The following is a 22989-nucleotide window of genomic DNA, read 5'->3' as shown; positions in this document are numbered from 1 at the left end:
TGCTATAAATGTACGCATATCAATAAAATTTCATGCATCAGCACTCTGATTATGATTTAGGACATTTCTATAACTTGTTATCAGGGGACAATCATGTATCCCATTTTTATTGGGAATAGAGGCACGAAAACAGAGGATAATTATTAGCATAAGAACATGGTCTCCAGTAAAATGAAACATAGCAACGTACACACAAGATAAATAAATATAACATTTGTGCTTGATTTATTTCAGTTTCAGGACATATATATATACTTAGCATCCTCACGGCCGTCGTCTCCTTCCTTGCAGTTTTGGATCCCAGTCAACTAGTCATTCCCTCTTACTCAGGTTTCACTTGAGGAATTAGCCAGTACAGCCGCCACCCTCCGCTTCTTCTTCTCAAGTAATTCATTATTATGATTTGCGTCTTCAATAAGTATTATAAAAGTCTTGTCAGGCATGTCCTGTTCCCAAGATACTCTGGCTGCGATCTCATCGAACTTACAAGTCAAATTTTGGTCTTCCAAAAGCCAATTGTAGTATATTTTGAAGCACAGTTGTATCAAGGCCTTCTGCTCCTGGAGTTGGATTGCCTGGTGTTGCTCGCCCTCTTGCTGATGAGAAGAGCTGCTTTCCTGTGCATTATTATGGATTTCTTTGAGCACCTGAGTCATCAATCCATAATGGTAGTTCAGAGTTACAATGATAGTACTGTAATACTCCCTCCATCCCAAATTGTAAGTCATTCCAAGAATCTTGGAGAGTCAAACTTTTTCAAGTTTGACTAAAATTATAGAGAGAAACACAAAGATTGATGACATCAAATAGGTATAATATGAAAATATAACTAACGAAGAATCTAATGATACTTACTTGGTATGATAAATATTATTATTTTGTTATATAAATTTGGTCAAACTTGAAAAACTTTGACTCTCCAAGATTATTGGAATGACTTACAATTTGGGATGGAGGGAGTACTATATAAGGCGGGCCACCTCAACCCATGTAATTTAGGGGAAAAAAAGGGAATTCATTTTAATTTTTTTTCTTTTAATGTTTGCACGGGTAAGCTAGGTTAATTACCTCTGGCATCACATCAGTCATGGCTTTCTTCATTTCTTTGAGATTATCGTCATAATTGGTATAATAAACACAGAGATGCTCCAGGATTGTTGCTGCATGTATTCTGTATGCATTGTTTCGGAACCTGCAACTGTTCTAGCAAGGCTGCCAATAAGGCCACCATCTGATCGCAGCGTACTCGTGTCAGTTACCTCCGTTTCTGAAGATAGCATGGCCTGAAGCTTTTCATCTGCTGAACCTGCGATGTAACTGCTCTTCTTTGCCAAGTGAGTGGAGCCGCACATCCTGTCAAAGTGATAATCGGGCATAAGAGAAATGTGCAGCAGTATCCATACGAACATTGTGCTTGTGCTGCTGCTTCCACTGGGCATAATGGAGGCTGGTGAGAGATCTAGTAGGACCTCTACAGCTTGTCTTTTCAGCAAGCACTGGACACTTGAGGCACTCTACAATACGTTGGAGCGTGCTGATAATCTCTTGGTAGTCATGAGCCGTTTGATGAGTTCTAGTGATTCCTCGGCTGTGAAGTTGCTGGTCCGAGACCAGAGGTGCCATGGCCTTGGATACCAGACCTTGGGTGTTGCTTATGACTCTACAGTTGTCTTCATTTACAGTGAGCCCCTCAAGGATACGCAGGCCATGCACCACCAGCTCTTTGTAGCTCTGGAGCCTCTGCTTACCACTACCACTTTCCTGTGTCTTGCTGGCTTGGAATTGGAATCTCGTCGAGAGAACTGTACCAAAGCTCCTGGTTATCTAGTAGCAACCAGTCGCGCTCATACTCCTTGGGTAACTGCCCGTACCCATGGGTCCTAGTCGACGCACTCGTCGCTCATATCTCTCAGGCCGCCAACTGTACTCCTCAGATGTATCGAGCAGGGACGATATGCACTGAATCATCATCCCTCGAGCTGGGAACTGCTCCAAATTGATGCTGCCAGCAACATTTGCAGCTATCGAGGCAGCTTGCACCCAGATCTCTGTGCTGTATGGGCTTGTCGGACCAAATGTTTTCTACTAGTCGCTGGACCACATGGCTAAAGGATGCTGATCCAGTCAGTAGTTGTTTTAGCAGACCTGACTGCCCACGAGGACGAGGAGAAAGCAGAGGCGGTGGGCAAAGAGAGCAGGGCATCTTCACATCCATGCACCAAAGCTCCAAGCTCCATGGCGCTACAGGGTCTCGACTTTAGCCCTGGTTTGGCTTTTCAACTCAAGCTCTGGCATGCCCTGAGCCTGCCGGTCTCATGTTCTTCCTCGCCTCGATCTTTCTTCCTGGTTGTGTCTTTTGGCCGTTGCAAGTTCCGCCTTTGCACTGCCTCTGTGGGTTTGCTTCTTCAAGCCACCATTGGTGGCTCGGCTGCTGAGTTCTGTGTTTTTGCCTTGGCTGATCGGGTTTTTCGCTTCTCTGTTTCTTCCAACCAGGTTGGTCATTTTATTTTTAAGCTTGGATCCTTTGAGTGCTCGCTTTATAAGCTCCACTTTCATCTTTGGAACAATGGGGGCCCAAAATGGCAGCTGGAATGGAAAAAGCTCAGATCAGAGGAAGAGAACTCCCGGCAGCCTGCCCAGAAGAACAAAACTTCAACCACATTCAGTGAGTTTGATCTCAACAAACCTCCCCTGTCTGGGGCCAATGCTGTTCCCATCAGATCTTCAGTGAGCTCCGTCTGTTCTTCATCCGGCAACCTCGGTTCTTGGACCATTCCCAGGGCTGTCCCAGACAGACAGTTGGGACCAGAGTCACTCGCTCATTTCAAATTTTGGACAAAGGTCCAGGCCGGAGTCAGCGTATCCTTCCTTGATGACATCTTCTAGGATTTGCTCCCGTTGTCTGACCAATGCTCATGAGCTGCGCTTCTGCAGGGCTCCCATTAAGTGTCGTGCATGCCTGCATTGGGGACATATCATGGTCAATTGCCCAGTTAGAAGGCAGGGCGGCAGTAAACCTGATGTAGTTACTATGCCAGCAAATGGAAAAGCTATCCTCGAGCAGCCCAACACCTTCAATGCCCCTCATGGGCCTGGCCCGAGCAAGCCGCCCGTTTTTGAGTCGTTCGCGCATTGGGCCGCCTCTCATTTACAGCTTGCGGGCATCCCTATTATTCAGGTCACAGTGCCATGGAATATACCTCAAAAGTCTATGACAAGCGGCCCCGTCGTCATGGGCACCCACTTGAGAGTCAACGAGCAAGACCTAGAGCAAGGATCACCCAATTTGCAACTGAGCCTGGCCCCTTCAGCTTCCGGCTCCCCTCTTCTTATTTCATCAGGTTCAACTGTGCGCCAAGAAAACCTAGCATGCTGATCCTGCACCATTCATCCCTCACGGAATGCATCTTCAGCATGTGGACAATTGAAAGTTCATGGTACGAGCAATGGCGGGCTCCAGGCCAATTCCAAGAAACGAAGAGTGGGCCATTGCAACGATCCAGCCCCTTCCGGGTATTGTTCTTAACTTCCAGAATGTCAGAGCGGTGCTAGATGATTTTTTTTGCGGATCAAGCAAGAGTGTAGATTCTTTCCATCCAACGTAGCCACTTGGGTCAGGCGTTGATTAAGTTTGCTAGAGTTCATGATAGGGACACTCGTGTTCTGAATAGACCCCATCAGTTTAGGAATGTGTCAATTTCGTTTGTTAGACATAACAAGCGCGTAACTGGAGGAGAGTCTACTTTAACCGTGAGGCTCTTAAGTTTCCCATTTGATTATGTTGAAGAAGAGTACATTGATGTTGCTTTGGGCCCCTTTGGTAGAATGCTTTCATGGCACAGTGACCCTGAGCACAAAACAAGACTATTGGTAAAGGCTAGAGTTGTTGATCTAGAGTTTGTTCCTCATTTCATTGTCTTTTCTGAAACTGAAGGCATGGAAGGGGATTCTTGGACTATCCAATGCGAAGTCATGCAGCAAGAACTTTTGGGGGCAGGACCACAGGATGAGGACCAGGTACCAGTAAACGCCCAGAACTTTGATCAGGTTCCATACGACTTCTTTGGTCTTGGACAGCAGGGACCTGGGCCCTTTCAGAATCAGGCACAAGACCCACCTGAGCATGGGCAACAAGGACAACAACCTCCAGCAATGCAACAGGCACTTGACCAGGCTTCTGACTGGAATAATTGGCCTGACGAATTATGGACAATCAGACAACAGTTGGAAGGAGCTATGAATATTCAGCAGCCTGCCCCCCTTCCTGACCTCAATGAGGAGCCTGACATGGAGGATCCTGTGGAAGTGATCATTCACACACCTCCTGCTGCTGCTCCTATCCAAGATCAAGAGCTTGACTGGGACCTCATGAATGTTGAAGTTGAGCAGCACATAGCACTGCCCGACCCTCCTGAACCTGTTATCGTGCCTGTGCAGGCCCCTGTTGAAAATTTGGAATTAGTCATGCCTTAAGGGTTCCCTAATGATCTGCTGATGGAGGATGCTGATGTGGAACTAATGGGTGATGAAGAATTGCAAGGTCAAGATCCCCACCTCTTGGGGTTGCCAGTTGATCAAGATCTCCAGATTGGTAGAATGCTGTTGTTTGAAGATAACTCTATTCACCAACAGTTTGTTCTCCAGAACCCAAAGCTTGCTTTAGGAGACATGCCTGTTCAATAGATGAAGGCTGCTATCACTGTTGAAGTCCCAAAAGCTTGGGCCAACTTTTTATCTCCCTCTTTCAGAGCCCATCTCACTTTTCCTGGGCCAAGGAATTTTTGCAAGCTGGCCTAAGTAATCTCCTTCAGCAACCTGGCCCAACTTCTGCTCTGACCATTCCAAAAGTGTGCACCTCCTCTTCTAAACAGTGTTGCTCTCACCTGTCATCTTGGAAACCTATTTCAGTTGAAGAGGAAGATCTTGAAGATGATGATCACCCTATGCAGGAGGATCAGGATGATTATTGGGACCTCAACCTAGACAGTCCATCATCAAAATCCCCAAAGAAGCAAAGCAGCTCCAGGAAGGCCAGGGCTAGGGAAGTCTTAGTCGATTCTGATGTCAGGAGAAGTACCAGGCTGAAGATTAGAAACAAAGGTTTCAAACAGACTTCTTGTGGGAAAGCAAATTGTCTTGGCTACACCAGTAAGCCTCCAATCATTCCTACCTCTGTAATTAGGAATCTAGGAAGTGAACTTGCTCAGATTGACCCAGAACTTCTTTCTGAAGACAACCTGATGAAAAAGAAGGCAGTAGGAGCTATGGGCACCAAGAACAAGGCTTCTAGCACCCTCAAGCACAAGAAGAATGACAACACCAAGAGTAAGAAGAATGAAGGCAACAAGGATGAAGCTGATAACTGAGGAGCTATGCACTTGGACTTTTGTCTCTAGGAACCTGATGGGATCAATTTATTTTCTTCTCATTTTGTATATTGTGGCCCTGTGGCCTATGTTCTGGTGTAACCAACTGAACTTTGGCTGCCTTCCTTTTAGTTGGATCTGGTTGGTTTTAAGTTACTTTGCTGTTGCTTTCTGTGTTAAGATGAGACTAGTTTTCATCTTACCTTGTTTCTTCTTTTTTTGTTTGGTTTTATGAATAATAAGCACTTATGGAAGGTTCTCTGTTGGAATATCAGAGGCCTAAACTCTGATAAAAATGGAATTCCATTAGGGATAAAGTTTAGGAAAGCATATGCAACATCCTGTATCTCCAAGAGACTAAAAGGCAATCTTTTGACCTTCAGTTCATCAGAAAATTCTGTCCCCAAAAGTTTGACAGCTTCCACTTCCTTCCCTCCACTAGTGCATCTGGGGGAATTTTGGTAGTCTAGTAAGGCAATTTGTTCAAAGGGGACCTTGCTTTCCAAAATGAGTTTGCAGTTTCCATTAATTTTACCTCCAAGCTTAATGAAGCTAACTGGATACTCCAACAGTTTATGCCCCTTGCACCTACCAAGGAAAAAGAGATTTCCTCGACTGGTTCAAAAACATTCAATTGCCTGATGACTTGGATTGGCTTGTGATTGGAGATTTCAATCTCATCAGAAGACCTGAAGATAGAAACAAGGAGGGAGCTGATGTCCAGGAGATGTTTTTATTCAATGAGGCCATCAGTGTTCTTGATCTGGTGGAAATCCCCCTGCTAGGCAGACATTATACATGGACAAACAAGCAGGCTGAGCCGTTACTAGAAAGACTGGATTGGTTCTTTTCTTCACCAAGCTGGACATGGAATTACCCTAATATAGTAGCCAAATCCCTCATTATGGAAACTTTTGATCACTGGCCCTGCTCCATTGAGATTAGTACTGTAATTTCGGCTGAAAAAAATTAGATATGAAAATTATTGGTTGCAGCATGAGAACTTCAAAAACATTGTTCAGCAAGCATGGTCAACCCCCACCCATCTTCAAGATCATGCTAAAAGGCTAACGGCCAAAATAAAAAATCTCAGAAGTGTACTGAGAGTTTGGAGCTCCAATCTCTCCTCTCTCAGTAAACTTATCAAACAAGTCAAATCTCTTATTTATCTCATGGGGACTATGGAATTGCTCAGGGACCTAACTATCCAGGAATGGAATTTCAGAAACATCTTGTATGACAAATTGGTCTCTCTACTCAAGACGCAGAAAGTTTATTGGAAGCAAAGAAGCAAAGTAACTTGGGTCAGAGAGGGGGATGCAGGAACCAAACTTTTTCCTACTCATGCCACTGTTAGGCACAGAAGAAACACAATCTCTTCCCTTCTCAATGACAACAATCTTCTTGTTTCTGAACATAATCAAAAAGCAGGACTCATCTGGGAGTCTTTTAAACAGAGATTGGGAGTTACAGAATTTATGGGAATGGCTTTCAACTTGGATGACTTGCTTACCTGTCACCCTGACCTAAGTGCCTTGGAAGATGACTTTTCTGCTGATGAGATTAATGGAATTATTGTTGAGTTGCCATATGATAAATCACCTGGACCAGATGGGTTCAATAATGAGTTTATATAGAAATGTTGGACTATCCTTGCCCTAGACTTCTATGACATTTGTAGGTCCTTCCAACATGGCAATCTTTGTACTAGAAGCATCAATACTTCTTTTATTACCCTCATCCCCAAGGTTGATGGAGCTTCAAGGGTAAATGATTTTAGACCAATTTCTCTCCTCAATTCCTCGATGAAGATCATTACAAAACTCCTAGCAAACAGGTTACAGTATGTGATTTCTCAGCTTATTCACAAGAATCAGTATGGTTTTATCAAGAAAAGAACCATACATGACTGTTTGGCATGGGCACTTGAGTATCTTCACATCTGTCACAAATCAAAGAAAGAGCTAGCCATTCGAAAACTAAACTTTGAGAAGGCCTTCGATAAAGTAGAACATGAAGCTATCCTGCAGATCATGACAAAGAAAGGTTTTGGACTGAGATAGCAGAATTGGATCAGATCAATCTTTGGTTCAGGGACTTCATCTGTTCTATTTAATGGTGTACCTGGCAAAACAATCCACTGTAGAAGAGGTGTAAGACAAGGAGACCCTCTTTCCCCCCTCCTATTTGTCTTGGCAGCTGATCTTCTTCAGTCCATTCTTAACAAGGCCAAAGAAAGAGGGCTTATTAACCTCCCAATTGAACTGAATTACTCATCTGATTTCCTAGTACTTCAATATGCAGATGATACCCTCATCATCATGCAGGCTTCAGCACCTCAGCTCCTTGTCCTCAAAGGCCTATTGCAATCCTTTGGTACCTCAACTGGCTTAAAAGTGAATTACAACAAGTCTATGATGGTCCCCATTAACATCTCTGAGGATAGACTTGATCATTTAGCAAGGACCTTCAATATATAGAAAGGAGGTCTACCCTTTGCCTATCTTGGCCTTCCCCTGGGATTACAGAAGCTTAAAATCATTGACTTCTCACCTCTGGTAACCAAATATGAGAGAAGACTCATAGCTGCATCCTCTTTTCTTAATCAGGCCGGCAGGCTTCAATTAACCAACTCTGTGACAACAGCTATGCCCACCTTTGCAATGTGCACCTTCAAGCTTCAAGACACAGTTTTGGAACAAATTGATAAGTATAGGAGGCATTGTCTTTGGAGAGGATCAGACATATGCTCCAAAAATCCATCTTCTGCAGCATGGCCCATAGTGTGTAGATCAAAATCAGTGGGGGATCTTGGGGCTCTTAATTTGAGGACTCAAAATGAGGCACTACTAATGAAGTTCCTTCACAAATTCTTCAATAGAGATGACCTGCTGAAAGGTCCTTGTTTGGTTTTGGTAATTGAGTGACAACCCTAGGTGGACTAATTGTGTTTATGTGAGATACACAGGTGATTAGTCCATAGGTACATGTGTGTGAGCAACATATGCCATGGAGGTGGAAATGGCTCGGAGATGTTGCAAAGCTCACACATGTGATGATGAAGGAGCTCATTGCACATGAGACATGACATTGAGTCATGTGATCAAGGTGGAGAAGATCAAGACATGACTTGGCTCGACAGACCAGTTGCAAGTGTGAAGGGCAAGTTGAGTGATGACTTGGCGCCGATGGACCGAGGCAACGATGAAGAGCAAGTGAAGTCAATATCGATGAACCAATATGATCACGTGATGATATGAAGTGGATCATATCATTGTTGACCGTGTTGGTGCATGTGTTGCATCAACATTAGAGGAGATGGAATGGAATGCGCAAGACAAAGGTATAACCTAGGGCATTTCATTTCACCGATCATAGGTGTGTAGAGAAGTTGATGACAGGGTTTAGGATAGATGGTCGTACTATCAAGAGGGAAAAAACTTGTTTGCATATCGGTCATCTAGTGCCACTTGAGCGATCCAACTTTGCATACGTGTTAGGATCGAGTGGCGTGGCAAGTTGAGTAGCTAACTCCTTGAAAATGATTGTGAAAAATGCTAACACACATACACATGGTGGTGTACACTTGGCGGTGTTGGCACATTTACAAAGGAGAAGAAGTTGGAGTTGATGCGGATCAACTCGGTGAAGAAAAGGAGGCGAAACAGGTCACTGGAAGTGACCAGACTCTGCGCAGCGCAATGACCGGACGTTGGCTGGCGAGTTTGGTCATGTGTTCCTGAGAGGGCATGGTCTCGGTCAAGTGATCGGACGCTGGGCGAAGAGTTGACCTGACGCACAGTGGCCGCGTCCGGTTCAGGCTGATGTATGCTGACGCAGGCAGGCGCGAGAGCCAGAGAGGATCGAACGCACCTGTGTGTCCGGTCACTTGTGATCGGACGCGTTCGGTCATGTTTTTGCTTCTCTGGAACTTTCCTAGAAATGACCGGACTTAGGCGTAGCAGCATCCGGTCATCCTCACGATGTGTGTCCTGTCGCAACTTAATCGTTGAGATCGGGTGCTCAGCATTTGAAGCTAGGGATGATGTGGCAGCCATTCGTTGACCGAACACTGGCAGGGTGCATCCGGTCGATCCGACCAGCATGTCCGGTCGTCCCGAAATTTGCCCAGTGAAGGGGTAATGGTTATTTTGGCCCATGGGGCTATAAATAGAAGTGTTGGTCGGCCTTTGGCTAATAGTGGAGCAGAGCTTAGCACCCTTGAGCCTTGGTGGCTTTATGTAGGTGTGCTTGGGAGCCCTCTAACTCACTTGAGCTTGATAGTGTTCATCCGATCAAGTGAGTGAGTGATTCTAGTGCGATTGCATCATGAGGTTGCATCGAGTGGCAAGCTGGTGGTGCTTGTTACTCTTGGAGGTTGCCACCTCCTATACGGCTTGGTGGTGGTCTCCGTTGAAGCACGCAAAGAAGATTATGCGGTGCTCCGGAGAAGTGATTGTGAGAGGGATTGTGCTCACCCCGCGGGAGCTGCGAAGAGCAACTCTAGTAGAGCGAGACGCGAAGGGAGACAAGTGGTCCAGCCAGGTTAAGTGCTAGAGCTTGTGGTAAGCACTCCACGAGGGAGAGGTGTGACTTGTGGGTCACCACTAGCAAGAGGACTGGTGGTAACCTTAAAGTTTTGTCCTCAACGGGGACTAGCGTGTTGGCAAGCACGTGAACCTCGGGATAAAAATCATCGTGTCATCCTTGTATTCCCGTTGGTTTGCATCCTCGTTACACAAGCTTATATTTACTTCATTTACATTGTGCTTGTGTAGTTGCTCTTGTAATTAGTTAGCTTATGTAGCTTGCTAGTTACCTTCTAGCTTGTGTAGTATAGAAGTAGCTTCCTTGCGTGGCTAATTTGGTTTGTGTAACCTTGTTAGTCACATTGTTTAGTTTGTGTAGCTAAGTATTTGCGCTCTCTAATTTGGCATTGGTTGCCTTGTTATTGAGCATTGCTAGTGAGCTTAGGAGCTTTGTGCTTTTGCTTACTAGAATTGTGTATGAGCTTCCCGGTGTGCAAAATACTAGTGGTATAGGTTTGTGTGACCTTACTCCTAGAATTGGATAGGTGAGCTCTAGCTAGCTTGACACCTTAGTTGCTTAATTAGGATCTTTACAATGTGCTAGAGAACATAGATAGAGGGGTGTAGCCTTGGCTAGACCGATAATTTTAATTCCGCACTTGTTTTGGTTAGCCAACGCGATTAAATTTTAGAAAGGACTATTCACCCCCCTCTAGTCTGCCATCTCAACCCTACACCTGCCTTGGGTTAGCTTGGTTTGGGAAATTTACTATAGTAATGGATGACTACCTGGTACTGCTAATAACAAGGGCTCTTTTTTGTGGAGGGAGGTCATGAAGCAACTTGACAAGTTCAAAGGAATAGCAAAGACTGATCTGAACGATGGGAAAACTTGCCTGCTTTGGCAGGATATTTAGGGGCAAGACTGCATTCCTCAGCTAGCATACCCAGAGCTGTTCTCCTTCGCAAAAGACAAGGCAATCTCAGTAGCTGAAGCTAAGAGTTTAGGGAACTTCCATGACCTTTTTCATCTACCACTCTCGGAAGAAGCATACAATCAGTACTTGATCCTGCAACAGAGTCTAGATGTTTTACAACTTTCTGATGACAAGGATACCTGGGGCTTTATTTGGGGATCAAACTTCTTCTCTTCTTCAAAGGTGTATAAGTAGCTGAGTGGCCATTGCGCTGTCCACGCGACATTTAAAAGGCTCTGGAGGAGCTCATGTCAAAATAAGCACAGAGTTTTTTTTCCTGGTTGATCTTGCAAGATAGGCTTAATACCAGAAGCATGCTTAGAAGAAGACACATGGCATTGGAGAACTATAACTGTGTCCTTTGCAATGGACAAGTGGAAAGAAACAATTGAGCATCTCTTCATCTCTTGCCCTTTTGCTTCTGAATGTTGGAGCCTAATCAACCTGCAGGTCAATCAAAATTTAAACCTTCTCCAAAACTTGGAATGGCTCAGACTTCAGATATATAAAGCAAAAGTTCTTTATGGAGATCATCATCCTCATTTCCTGGGCTATCTGGATGAGCAGGAACAACTTCATTTTCAGGTAGATCCCTCCTCCTACCCAAGGGTGCAAAAACATCTTTAGGATTGAGCTAGAGCTGATGCTATGCAGATCAAAGAAGTAGTACTTTCCTAAAATTCAAGAATGGATAAGCCCCTTAAATTAGGATGGAGGCCTCTTGTGTACTCTTGGATCTTCTTCACCTTCCTTTTCTTAATTCCTTAGAATGTTTTTTTCCAGCTACCTCACCATGTTTTGTACTCTTGGACTGTTGTTTTTTTTTTACCTTGTTTAAATATATACCAGTAAGGCCTGCTTGGCCCTCCTGTTCTTTAAAAAAAAGTCCACACCATATGTGACTAGGTTTCTTCGTCTCCCAAATGATGGATCCTTCATACGTCCTGCTACTGTTTCATCTAGGTACTCCAAAACAAGGTCTGTCTCCACTGAATAATGATCAGCCACATCTTCCACTAGTCCAGTTCTTGCCGCTACGTCATAGATGGTCCTATAGCCATAAACCACACCTTGACCACAGCTAGGGAGTACAAGACATAGAGCGCTGGCAGGTTTGTACCTCCGTCAGTGTCACCGTGGTCGTCTTGTATCAGACGCCACAATGAAATTCCAGTAGAGATATACAGCCCAAGCACATATAGAACCACCAGAGGACACAAGACAATAGCAAGCACCAGCACTTGGACCCACCAGAAAACACGTGCTACCATGATCCGTGCAGTCGTTGGCAGTTTTTTTACTTCTTTATTAATTTTTGAAGTAACCGGGGTGTTTGTGTCTTTTTTTGAATGGCCTCCAGATCGCGGCAACTACAGCAGCCAACAAGCCGTTGAAAGAATCCAGAAGATCACTTGCCTTTTCCTTTAAAAGGAAATCGAAGACCCTGTTAAAGCGTTTCAAACGAGAGTGTTAGGAAAGTCAAAGCCGTGTACCTTAGCAAAGATGCCAACAAACTGTACAAAGGACAAATCTATCTATACTATAAAAGAGCGAAGGAATTAGAAAATACCTGTTACCAGAAAACATCTTACCCACCTAAGGTCTTCACCCTTAGATTTACATCAAACGCATCTGATTAGGTAAGGTTTCATGACATCCTGACATGTGAAACGCGTGTTAACACTCGACTCCAACCCAACTTTTTTTCACCGGGAAAGTTTCTTACCCGCCCGCCCGTACCCGCGGACCCCGACGCCGCTCGCGTTCGGGTGCCGCCCTTCCCTGCTGTAACCGCCCCACACCCTCCCTCCCTTGCCGCCGCTTCCGCCCACTCGCGCGACCGTACCGCTTCTCCTCCGGATGTGCGTCGTGTCTGCAATGTTCCTCACTGTGCTCCTCGCCCATGCCAGTCGCTCGGCCTGCTATCCGATGGAACATGGATCCCTGCCGTCGATGGAGGAGGATTCGTGGCTTGACCCAGCGCCGTCCTCGCTGCTGCCATCATGGTATGTGGATCTGAACGCCTCCGCCCCGGCGCCGGTTTTTACCGAGCCAAAATTTCCCCATGTAGCCTCCGCAACAACACCTTCTCTATTCCCCTCCGCGACGTCCTCCTCCTCTTCATTCCCGTGCGCCCCATGCCCCATATGCCGATTCTCCTCAGTCAGCGCCGACGGACGACCTCGCGCACGGGGAACCCGGCGGGTAGAGGCGACCTCGCGCACGGGAACCCGGCGGCCTAGGGTGAAGAAGCAAGGATCAAGATCAACAGTTGCCTATGGGTAATCAGTAGAAACTAGATTTAATTAGCCTATGTTCTTTTGGCGCCAACAACTGATCTTGCGTCCAAGACTTATCTACTCAGGTATTGTTAATGGCGATAATAATTGAACTAAAATTTTATTACCCGATTGCTTGTGCTGTGCGCTTTTGACACAACATGCGTTTTTTTTCTGTCCGGATCTGATCTGCTTCTTTTTTCATCCGAAACGGTGTTTTCCTCCTCTCACAAATTCCTCCAAATTCCTCCAGATTCCTCCAAGCGAACAGGGCCAACATGCGTTTTTTTTCTGTCCGGATCTGATTTTCGAAACAATATGTTCTGGGGCATGAATTGTTCCTTTTGTTGTACTACTTTATACATTTATATCTTGCTTCCAGTTCCAGACAATATGTCCTGTGCATAATTTTAGTCGCTCTAAACAATTAGTAAAATAAAAATTTAATTACACAGTCATTATTTATTTTGGATTGTGGAAAGCAATGTTCACTATATATTATTACTTGCAGACCTCCTGGATTGTAAGATAGCACCATGGTCTATATTATATTATGTTGTGAATGTTTCTAGCACAATATTATTGGTCTCAAACAGGTAATGCCATCGCCTCAGGAGAAGTCTCCTATTGCCATTTTGTTTTTAGAGTTGATTTCAAAGACCGGAAGGTATAATTATTAAATTTATATTTTATCAGCAAAGCTTTGTTATATATTTAATCTGGATATCTGACTATACCAGCTGTACATATTTTCATGATCTGGTTGAGGGATTAAAGACTCAGAGCAAGTGCTCTGTTGACAGTACGAGAACGAACAAGAGGTATGGGTTCGCTTTTCACAGTGCGGACCTGATTGATTTGGCTGTCCTCTTTATCCAATGCCTGATACAATGGGCATCGGAGGAGGTGGCCGCATCAAATCCTAGCGCAGTGTCACAGGTGTTTGACCCCTTGACAATTCAACAGATTTGCTTTTCAGGCTGCACCTTTGATTTCCATGTTGACTGAAGAAAAGAACTCTGGAATTCAACAGACTCATAGACCTAGACAGGAACTTGTAAGCGAAACATTGCATTTTATCTTCTATTCTTATTTGCTGCAGCTTCATACTGCGAGGTAGTATAGAACTTATCTAGAATTATTCAGTTTATTTTTTAAGTTGCACTAGCTCTGTATTCAGTTTCACACAGTGGGCAGTAGCATTGCCTGTTATTTTCCTGTCCTGTGTGAGTATTAAGCAGACAACTTTGTGCAGTACCAAAATGATTTTCGATATGGAAAATCTAATACTATTACCTCTTCGCTTTGGTTCTTGAAGGGTCTAACTAGAGGCAGTTTGATAGCACTAAGTTGTACTACTCTGCCACCTGATATCAAGAGCGACGTCAATGCTTTTTTCTGGTATGTCCTTAATCACGATTTGTTGGGTGTGTTTGTGCTGCCTGAATCTGATGCTTCAGCGCATATTTTCGAAATTGTTGCTTGATAGCTTTAGTTTGGGGGTGCTCTCCTGATGATTCAGGTCGTGAAAGAATGGTGTTCAATATGTTCCTGGTTGTTCAGCATTTGAGTGCTTAATATAAATACATTACTCTGGTTAAAAACCATTTGCTTTTGCAACTACAATAAATGATGATTTTTGGGTTAAGTTCAATTTACACCCTCCAATTTGCAGCAAAGTTCGGATTTCAACCTCGAACTTCGAAACCGGACAACTTTGGCCCTCCAACTCTCGAAAAAGTTTGTGGGCAGGTTTGCGGATAAACAGTAATTTTTGATATTTTCGAGAGCGCCGAAATTTTATATTATTTTTTCGAGCATCTTAACGTCCTCAAATGAAAAACTCAAAACCACAAAGTTGTAGATCTCATCGAGGTCTATAATTTACATATAAAAATTATCTTCATCCGACATCGTATTGAAGGGTTTTCTATTTTTTGAAATTTGAGTCTCATCACGCGATAAAATATGGTGCTGAAATTTTATATTATTTTTTCGAGCATCTTACTGTCCTCAAATGAAAAAACTCAAAACTACAAAGTTGTAGATCTCATCGAGGTCTACAATTTACATATAAAAATTATCTTCATCCGACATCGTATTGAAGGGTTTTCTATTTTTTGAAATTTGAGTCTCATCACGCGACAATGGGGGACGTTTTCTCTGTCGTGGTACTTATGCTTCAGGTTTCAGACAGCTCTTATATTCACTTTTGCAATGGCTAATGTTGCACAATTAATTATGAGCCATTGGTTGTCCAGACTTCATAAGATATGGACATTTTGACAATCATGTATTTTTGTGTTATTTTAATTTTACAAACACTATCCATTTTTTGTTAAGGGGCCATTTAATCTATCTTATTTTACCTCTGGTCTCTGTTTGAAAGAATTATATTTCAATATTGTTATTGACTCCTGATACTTCATTCTTGTATATATATCCAGATGGTTCAATACAAAGTCTGGAGTACCGACCTATCAATGTGTTTGTGAATTTCTACTCAAGTAAGCTTTTGTATGAAAATATGTTGAGGGTCTTCGCTTATTATTCACCAACTTATCTGTAAATGGTGCTTGTAGGTTTCATCCAAACTTCAGAGTATATGTATTGTCTTATCTATTTGTTTCATATAAAATTAATAAATAGTGAGGCTTCTGAGTACTCTTTTTGAATGGTGATAATAAGGAAAGCTCTCGGTGAAAAGTATGAGGGGTCGAGGAGAGCAAAAATTAAAAAAAATGGGAAAAAATACAAAGTCAAAGCTTCAAGGGTTTTAATTAAATTGTGCTGTTAAGTTTGCTTCTTTGTTGCCCTTAGAACAATGGAGGTCACTCAAAGAAAACAAGGTTCTGAAATATTTCTGTGCCATTTCAGATTTTCAGAATATGCAAATTAATTGTCATCATTAGAGGACAACCATAACTAGGTTGTGTTATAGAGTTAGGTGTATTTGATTCCCATAGAACAATGGTGGTCACTGAGAAAACAAGGTTCTCAAATATTTGTGCCATTTCAGATATGCAAATTAATTGTCATCATTAGAGGACAACCATAACTAGGTTCTGTAATAGAGTTAGGTGTATTTGATTCTTCAAAATGGAAGAGCCTCTACCACTGCATTTTGTAAGTTTTTGTCTGAAGCATTTGACTTGATCTGTTCCCGATTGGTGATTCTACAGATTGCCATAGCTCTCTGCTCAACCTGTAGCCGCGCGCCCCGTTCTAAAGCCAGCTAGGAAAGCTCCTAGGAACAATGTCACTCATCCTGAGCAGGCCATCAATGCTTCCTGAGCTTTGATATTACTGTGTAATTTTTTTTTTGCCACTATGATCAGTTGCATTTTCTTTTTTCTTTATTTAGGTGGGTGGTCCAAGGAAGAGGATATGCTAATGTCTGAGGTGAAACCTAGATGTATAAGAGCAGTTAATGCTTTCAATGTTGCTGCAACCCTGAAAGAAACAAACTGAACAAGTTGACTTAGTACTGCTAAATCATTTATCTTGTTCTGGTCAACTATAACAGGGCTATAATTGAAATACCAAGACACGTTTTGCTGTAATACATCTGCACTCAATGGAATTATTGAAACATGTAACTGAACTAAAAAAGAAATGCTTGCATCACACTTTTGGTTCTTCTAGATACATTGTTTTTTGCTATGTATCTAGATATAATGTATATCTAATTGCATAACAAAAGCTTTGTATGTAGAAAAGCCGAAAAGTCTTATAGTTTGGTATGAAGGGAGTACTATTTTAACCTTTGCCCATAATAGCCAAACATGTTATGTGTTGAATCTTTATTTTTAGTTTCTTAAATACTATATGATGGGTAATCAAATAATTGGAAAATCTTTAAATCGAAGACGGTTAGTTACAAAATATTTTTATAGCCACGTGCGTGCTGCACGTGCATTTCCACTAGTAGTAGTAAGGGCCCTATTTGGAACACAAGAATAAAAAAGCAGATGAATGAAGAAAACCGCAGGGATGGAATAGAGCCAAAAACAAGTAACTAGATTAGCACCAATCATTGCACTCGAATTAGATCCACACTCTCCTGGCACCTTTAATAACTCATCTAATGTCTAAATTAACTTATCCCTACCTGGGCATGGCTCTGCCCGAAGCAGGTAACTTTGGCTGGCATCAGCTAGCCAGTTTGCCTATTATCAGCGCACTAAGCAAGCCGCAGGAATTTTTCCTTTAGCTGAAACCCCATGTTTTCTTTCTTGCATTTTGTACAGGAAAGCTGACCATTCCTTAGGAAAGGAAATTGTCGATCCTTTAATCTAAACAACAAGCCTTGAAAATACTACACAATAACAGATTCCTTCGGAATTCCTTTTAATTTTCTTTGATCCAAACAATCCCCTAATGGGGATGAGTTAGAGCAACTCCAACAGTCATCTACTTGAGCCCTCAAAACTTAATTTCACGGCCATAGCTAAAAAATGTGCTCTAGCGGACCCCTACTAGGGCCCTCTCGTCGCACCCCGATGCCCTTCTCTTCCCGACGGAGAAGTCCCCATAGCTAGAGCTCCTCACCGGAGAAGAAGCCCCCGCGGTCGCCGCCGTCGACAGAGAAGAAGCCTCCGTGGCTGTCACCGTCGCCAGATCAGACAGCCTGCCGGGCACGGCCACCTCCTCACCAGAGAAGAAGCCACGTGGCCTCCGCTGCCACCGCCAGACCTAGCGGCCTCCCGAGCACGACCACCTCCTCGCCGGCGAAGAAGTCCCCGCGACCAAAGCTCCTTGCCAGAAAAGAAGCCCTCCTTCGCGCGTTGCTCCTCCGCTCCTATAGCCTCTCCATCCGGGGGTCCTCCCCTCCCGCAGGCAGATCACGTGTTCCTCCTCCCTGCCCATAGCCACCGAAGCCCTCTCCGTCCGGCGTTCCTCCCCTCCCACGGGCGGGTTTGCACAGAGAGAGGAGAGGGTGGAACGTAGATGGAAGGATGAAAAAATAACAACAATTTGACTGGCATGTGGGTTCTAGAGGTGTAGGGGCTTTAATTTGAGGGTTGTTGTTGGAGTTGAACCTAGAAAAAAGACCCTCAAAATGAGGGGAGCCCTCAAATCCAAAACAGATGCCCTGATTTAAAGGCCATTGCCGCAGGTGCTCTTAGTTAGTTTTACCAATACTTATGTTCCCCAAAATTATGAATTTATGATTGACATTGTGTAGCTAGACTAAAACTTACATTGCATAGTAGTGCTTCCTTTACTTGCTAGGAGGTAATATCTCAAATAAATCTAAGTCTTTAATATTTTTGAATTATTTAATTAATTAACCTAGGAAAAAATATTGTCAAATCCCCTTAGAAGACAGCAAGCGTAAGACCCCTTCCTTCTTTTCCCTGTCATTCCTCATTTTCTGTGTGCACCCTTCATTTCCCTTTTATAAATCTTAATTTATTTGACCAATATTATATACATTAAAAAAAACTCGACCCGCGGAGGTAAGACAACCCCCGGACATTGTGCTTAAGAAGAAGACCTTCTCACGTAGGTCAAGAAAACCCCCAAACCTCTGCCCCACCCATACACAGTGGCACCGTAGCTCCCGTGAGACTGAGACTGGGTTGGCCTTAGACCTATGGCCGACAGACGAGAGGATTTTTTTTCAACGCGCAGATAAACTGTGCCTCCTCCGACCAACAAATCCGCCCCCGAGGGGGTTCGAACTCTAACCGGTAGGGTGTAAAACGCACAGCCAGACCAACTGGTCTAAATATTGACGTATAGTTTTATTTATGTTTGATATGTTAATGTTAAAGTTGAAGTTGTTCTGTTGTTTGTTTATAGACCCGTGTGAGGAGGAGGTGGATCTGTTGTTTGTTTATTGGATTAGGTAGAAAAGGAGTCGGATTTGCTGAAGATTTGGTTAGAGTGGAGAGAAGAGCGGTGGAGAACGATGCTCCTGACCTCACATTACGGCGTCCATGATCCTCCTTCCTAGACTATGGGTGGATATTAGATGTATAATTGTGTTGTATTGTAACACATGCTCGTCTTCCGGCCTATATATACACGAAAGATCACCTGGTCCAAAAGGCACGGGATGTTTTCCAATTTCCTACACAAAGCAGAGTACCCTCTAGCCATGCAAAGGTTATCTCACAAAACAGTCATATTGATTTGAGATGAAATATGGACCGATAAAATTTAATGAACAAAGATGAACGACTTAATTACTATGAAAGTAAGAAAACTAACCCGGTAGTTTGGACCAGCGTGGTAGCTGTGAGACACCAAAATTCCTTCTTCTGTAGCATGGAGACGAAGCCACTGAGGAGGACAACCGTGGTCCATGTAAGCACCAGCAAACCAAGCCCCCTCACGCCCATCGACATGTATCCCATGAATATTGCATAGCTGTTGATTTTCTCAACCTCAGGCCAATACTTGTCATTGATGGAATTTTTTTGACAGGCCATTATTCTTCTCTTGAGGATTGGAGTCTCTGTTGGTCAAATGAAAAATATGCAAAACGACTTAGAAGACTTAATAAGAAGCTAAGAGGGTCTCTTAAATGTCTCTTATTTTTCCATCCCTTGAGGTAACTGGTCCAAACGGATGCTGCCAGCAACAGTTGCCACTATCCTAGCAGCTCCCACCCTGATCTCTGTGCTATATGGGCTTGTCGGACCAAATGTGTCTCTAGCAGTCGCTGGACCACATGGCTGAAGGATGCTGATCCAGTCAGTAGTTGTTTTAGAAGACCTGACCGTTCTATCCAGGAAGTTACTGTAAGAATCAGGATCCCAGAAACGTAGTCGTACCTTGACTTAGATTCCATCAACAACTCCACTGCATATGTGACGAAGTTCCTACCTCTCGCAAACGACGGATCCTTCATACATCCTGCCACAGTTTCATCTAGGTACTCCGAAACTAAGTCTCTCTCTAGTGAATAATATGTGGCCACTACTTCCACTAGTCCGGTTCTTGCCGCTAAATCATAGATGGACCTGTAGCCGTAAACCACACCTTGGGCCACGGCTAAGGAGTATAAGACATTGAGCGCTGTCTTTAGGTTGGCGCCTCCATCGGGATTACCATAGTCATGTTGTATGAGACGCCATAAAGAAATTCCAGAAGAGAGATACATCCCAAGCATATACAGAACCGCCAGAGGACACAAGACTATACCAAGCACCAGCATTTGGACAACCGCTAAAACAAGTCCAACCACGCGTGCAACCAATTCTTAATATTTTGTGATGAATTCGTAGAAGTGTTTGTGTGTTTTTTGAATGGTCTCGTGACCGCGACAGCTACAGCAAACGTCAAGCCCTTCAAAGAACTGCCAACGTCACTTGCCTTTTCCTTTAAAAGGAAATCAAAGACCCTGTTAATAAAGTGTTGCAAGCGAGATTATTAGTTATGTGAAGAAAGGCGAAGCCGTGTGCCAATGCATGAAAGCTACCAAACTGATTTATTGAAGACAATGCGAATCGGTGATGAGTTGGGCAAGTTTATTTATAACAACTAGACACTATAGAGTAGTAGTATCTATTATATGTTATAAAATGAACAAAGAGAAAACATTACAACTTAATATAATATTTTTAGTTAGAGGTATTAAGTAGCAATAATTCTTGTCTATTAAGATTCTATATGTATTTATTTATCAGATTTAGTGAATATTTACATTGACCGTTGCGTTAGGATGAAACCAGTTAGCTTCTCCCATCCGACTACAATCAGCAGGCCCATTTGATTCTCTACTCTCTCGTCCGACGGACTTGGATAAAACCATCGCCTCCCCGCCACCAGCACCTGGCACATGCGTCGCGCCGCGCCGCTCCACCGCCAGCACCCGGCTCTAGCGCAGCGCCGCCACCGGCACCTGGCTCCAGCACCACACAACTGCCCAGCTCAAGAGTAGCCTCGCCACCAGCGTCCAGTGCCGCATCATCGATTTCCGCAGCTTCGCTTTGCATTGGGACGTCCAGTGCTGCTGATCTGTGCCAGCACCCAAGCTGCTGATCCAGTGTGCTCGTGTCGGTGCGAAAAGTGACCAACAAGTAAATATTTATAGTTTTGCCGTACGTTGTGATCGGACGTGGCCTAACACTCAATAACACATGATTTATACTAGTTCAGGCAACGTGCCCTACGTCCAGTTTCAGTCGGTCGGTGACTTTATTCCTAAACCTAGATGCTCGAAGTTTGCGGTGGGGTTGCAAACAAGAAGGAATGAGAAGGGGGTGTTAAAGGCCCATAGGAGAGGCGGTTGACGGTGCCAGTGAAGACAACAAGATGGTGGCAATAGGTACTGTGACGGAAGCAGCTAGGGAGGAAACAAGAGTAGCGGTGGGGAATAAAGCACCCGACCTCACATCACGGGGTCAGGTTTCCGTCTTTGCCTATAGAATTGTTGACTGAGTTTAGGTTTTGTTTGTGTCCATGATCCTCCTACTTAGAAGTCGGGTGGGTATTAGATGTAATTGTATTGTATTGTAACACATGCTTTGTTTCCAGCCTATATACACATGAAAGGTCATATGACCCAAAGGGTACGTGATGTTTTCCAAGTTTCTACACTTTAATAAAAGTAGAGTACCCTCTAGCCATGCAAAGGTTATCACACTAAATAGTTCAGATTGATTTGATATGAAATATGGACTGATAAATCTAATGTACAAAGATGAACGACTTAATTACTAAGGAAGTAAGGAAACTAACCCGGCAGTTTGGACTAGTGTGATAGCTGTGAGACACCAAAAATCCTTCTTCTGCAGCATGGAGACGAAGCCACCGAGGAGGACAACCGTGGTCCATGTAAGCACCAGCAAACCAAGCCCCCTCACGCCCATCGACATGTATCCCATGAATATTGCATAGCTGTTGATTTGCAAAACCTCAGGCCAATACTCGTCATCGATGGAATTTTTTTGATGGGCCATTATTCTTCTCTTGAGGATTGGAGTCTCTGTTGGTCAAATGAAAAATATGCAAAACGACTTAGAAGACTTAATAAGAAGAGGGTCTCTTAAATGTCTCTTATTTTTTCCGTCCCTCTTGAACAAATGACCCATATGAGCTGTTAGTTTCAAGATGGTGGTAAAACTCCGTTTTACAGTATATAAATATAAATTAAAAAAAAAGAGAATATGAAACAAAAAGACAGTAGATGAAAAGTGATAAAAAAATCCATACTATTGTTACGTTAAACTCAATTATTGACTTTTGCGTTCCTGTCTCATTGGTCATTATTTCATCCAACAAGTTATTGGAGGGATCCCTATACTCTATATGCATGGCATGTGTGCAACGTAATAGGCTATTCTAAACAAATGATACACAGACGACTATGATGCATGCATAATGCATGGCAATTAAATTTGTACCAATTTTGCAAAAAAAAAAGGAAAAAAATAGAAAACCCCTGAAGTGAGAATGAAAGCGCTGATTCACTAACCTGCAGGAATTGCATACAGAGAGATAACGATCGAGGGTTCCTTGTTGAAAATCAGGATGTGCAGTCAGATATAGATACTTTCAGCAAGATGCAGGAATTTTACTGGTCAGTCGGGCGAGGTGGGGGCGGCAAGAATGCGAGCTCGATTGGCTTCCGACCCGGTAGTGGCCCAGCGTGGACTGCAAAGCTGAGGGAGATGCGTGCAAAATACTACGAGCGAGGTAGAATACACATCGTGGAGACTCACCGAGCTACAGCAATTAGTAGTCGAGCGGGCGAGGAAGACAGCGGCAGCACGCAGTAGGAAGCCCAAGCCTCCTGATTCCAGGGCTAATTCCCAGTTCTTTGGTGCTCATCAGTCTTCAAGTTCGATCCTTGGCTCTGTTCCTGGAGGGAAGAAGACTGACA

The 22989-nt window shown here is 43.6% G+C and overlaps 1 protein-coding gene and 1 pseudogene across 10 annotated transcripts; one reads left to right on the top strand and one right to left on the bottom strand.

The window, feature by feature from the left end:
- Window positions 1-326: 326 nt before the first annotated feature.
- Window positions 327-20364, bottom strand: LOC136503813 (uncharacterized; annotated as a pseudogene).
- Window positions 12651-16759, top strand: LOC136505085 (uncharacterized). 10 transcript variants are annotated; one of them, XR_010771086.1, is made up of 7 exons: window positions 12651-12878; window positions 13663-13747; window positions 13892-13972; window positions 14118-14208; window positions 14470-14552; window positions 15599-15658; window positions 16334-16759. XR_010771086.1 is itself a non-coding variant. In XM_066500183.1 (6 exons), coding segments are annotated over exons 1-6 (393 nt in total). In that variant the 5' UTR covers window positions 12651-12775; the 3' UTR covers window positions 15600-16759. The 10 variants fall into 10 exon arrangements, 6 of the variants coding, with proteins under 6 accessions (XP_066356280.1, XP_066356279.1, XP_066356284.1 ...); XM_066500183.1 differs by lacking the exon at window positions 13663-13747 and adding an exon at window positions 13748-13818 and having other exon boundaries at window positions 13929-13972; window positions 15599-16759; XM_066500182.1 differs by having other exon boundaries at window positions 15599-16759.
- Window positions 20365-22989: the final 2625 nt, after the last annotated feature.

The sequence above is a fragment of the Miscanthus floridulus genome, chromosome 14 (genome assembly GCF_019320115.1).
Source record: "Miscanthus floridulus cultivar M001 chromosome 14, ASM1932011v1, whole genome shotgun sequence".
Lineage (NCBI taxonomy): Eukaryota > Viridiplantae > Streptophyta > Magnoliopsida > Poales > Poaceae > Miscanthus > Miscanthus floridulus.
This window is presented reverse-complemented; position numbering and strand designations above follow the sequence as displayed.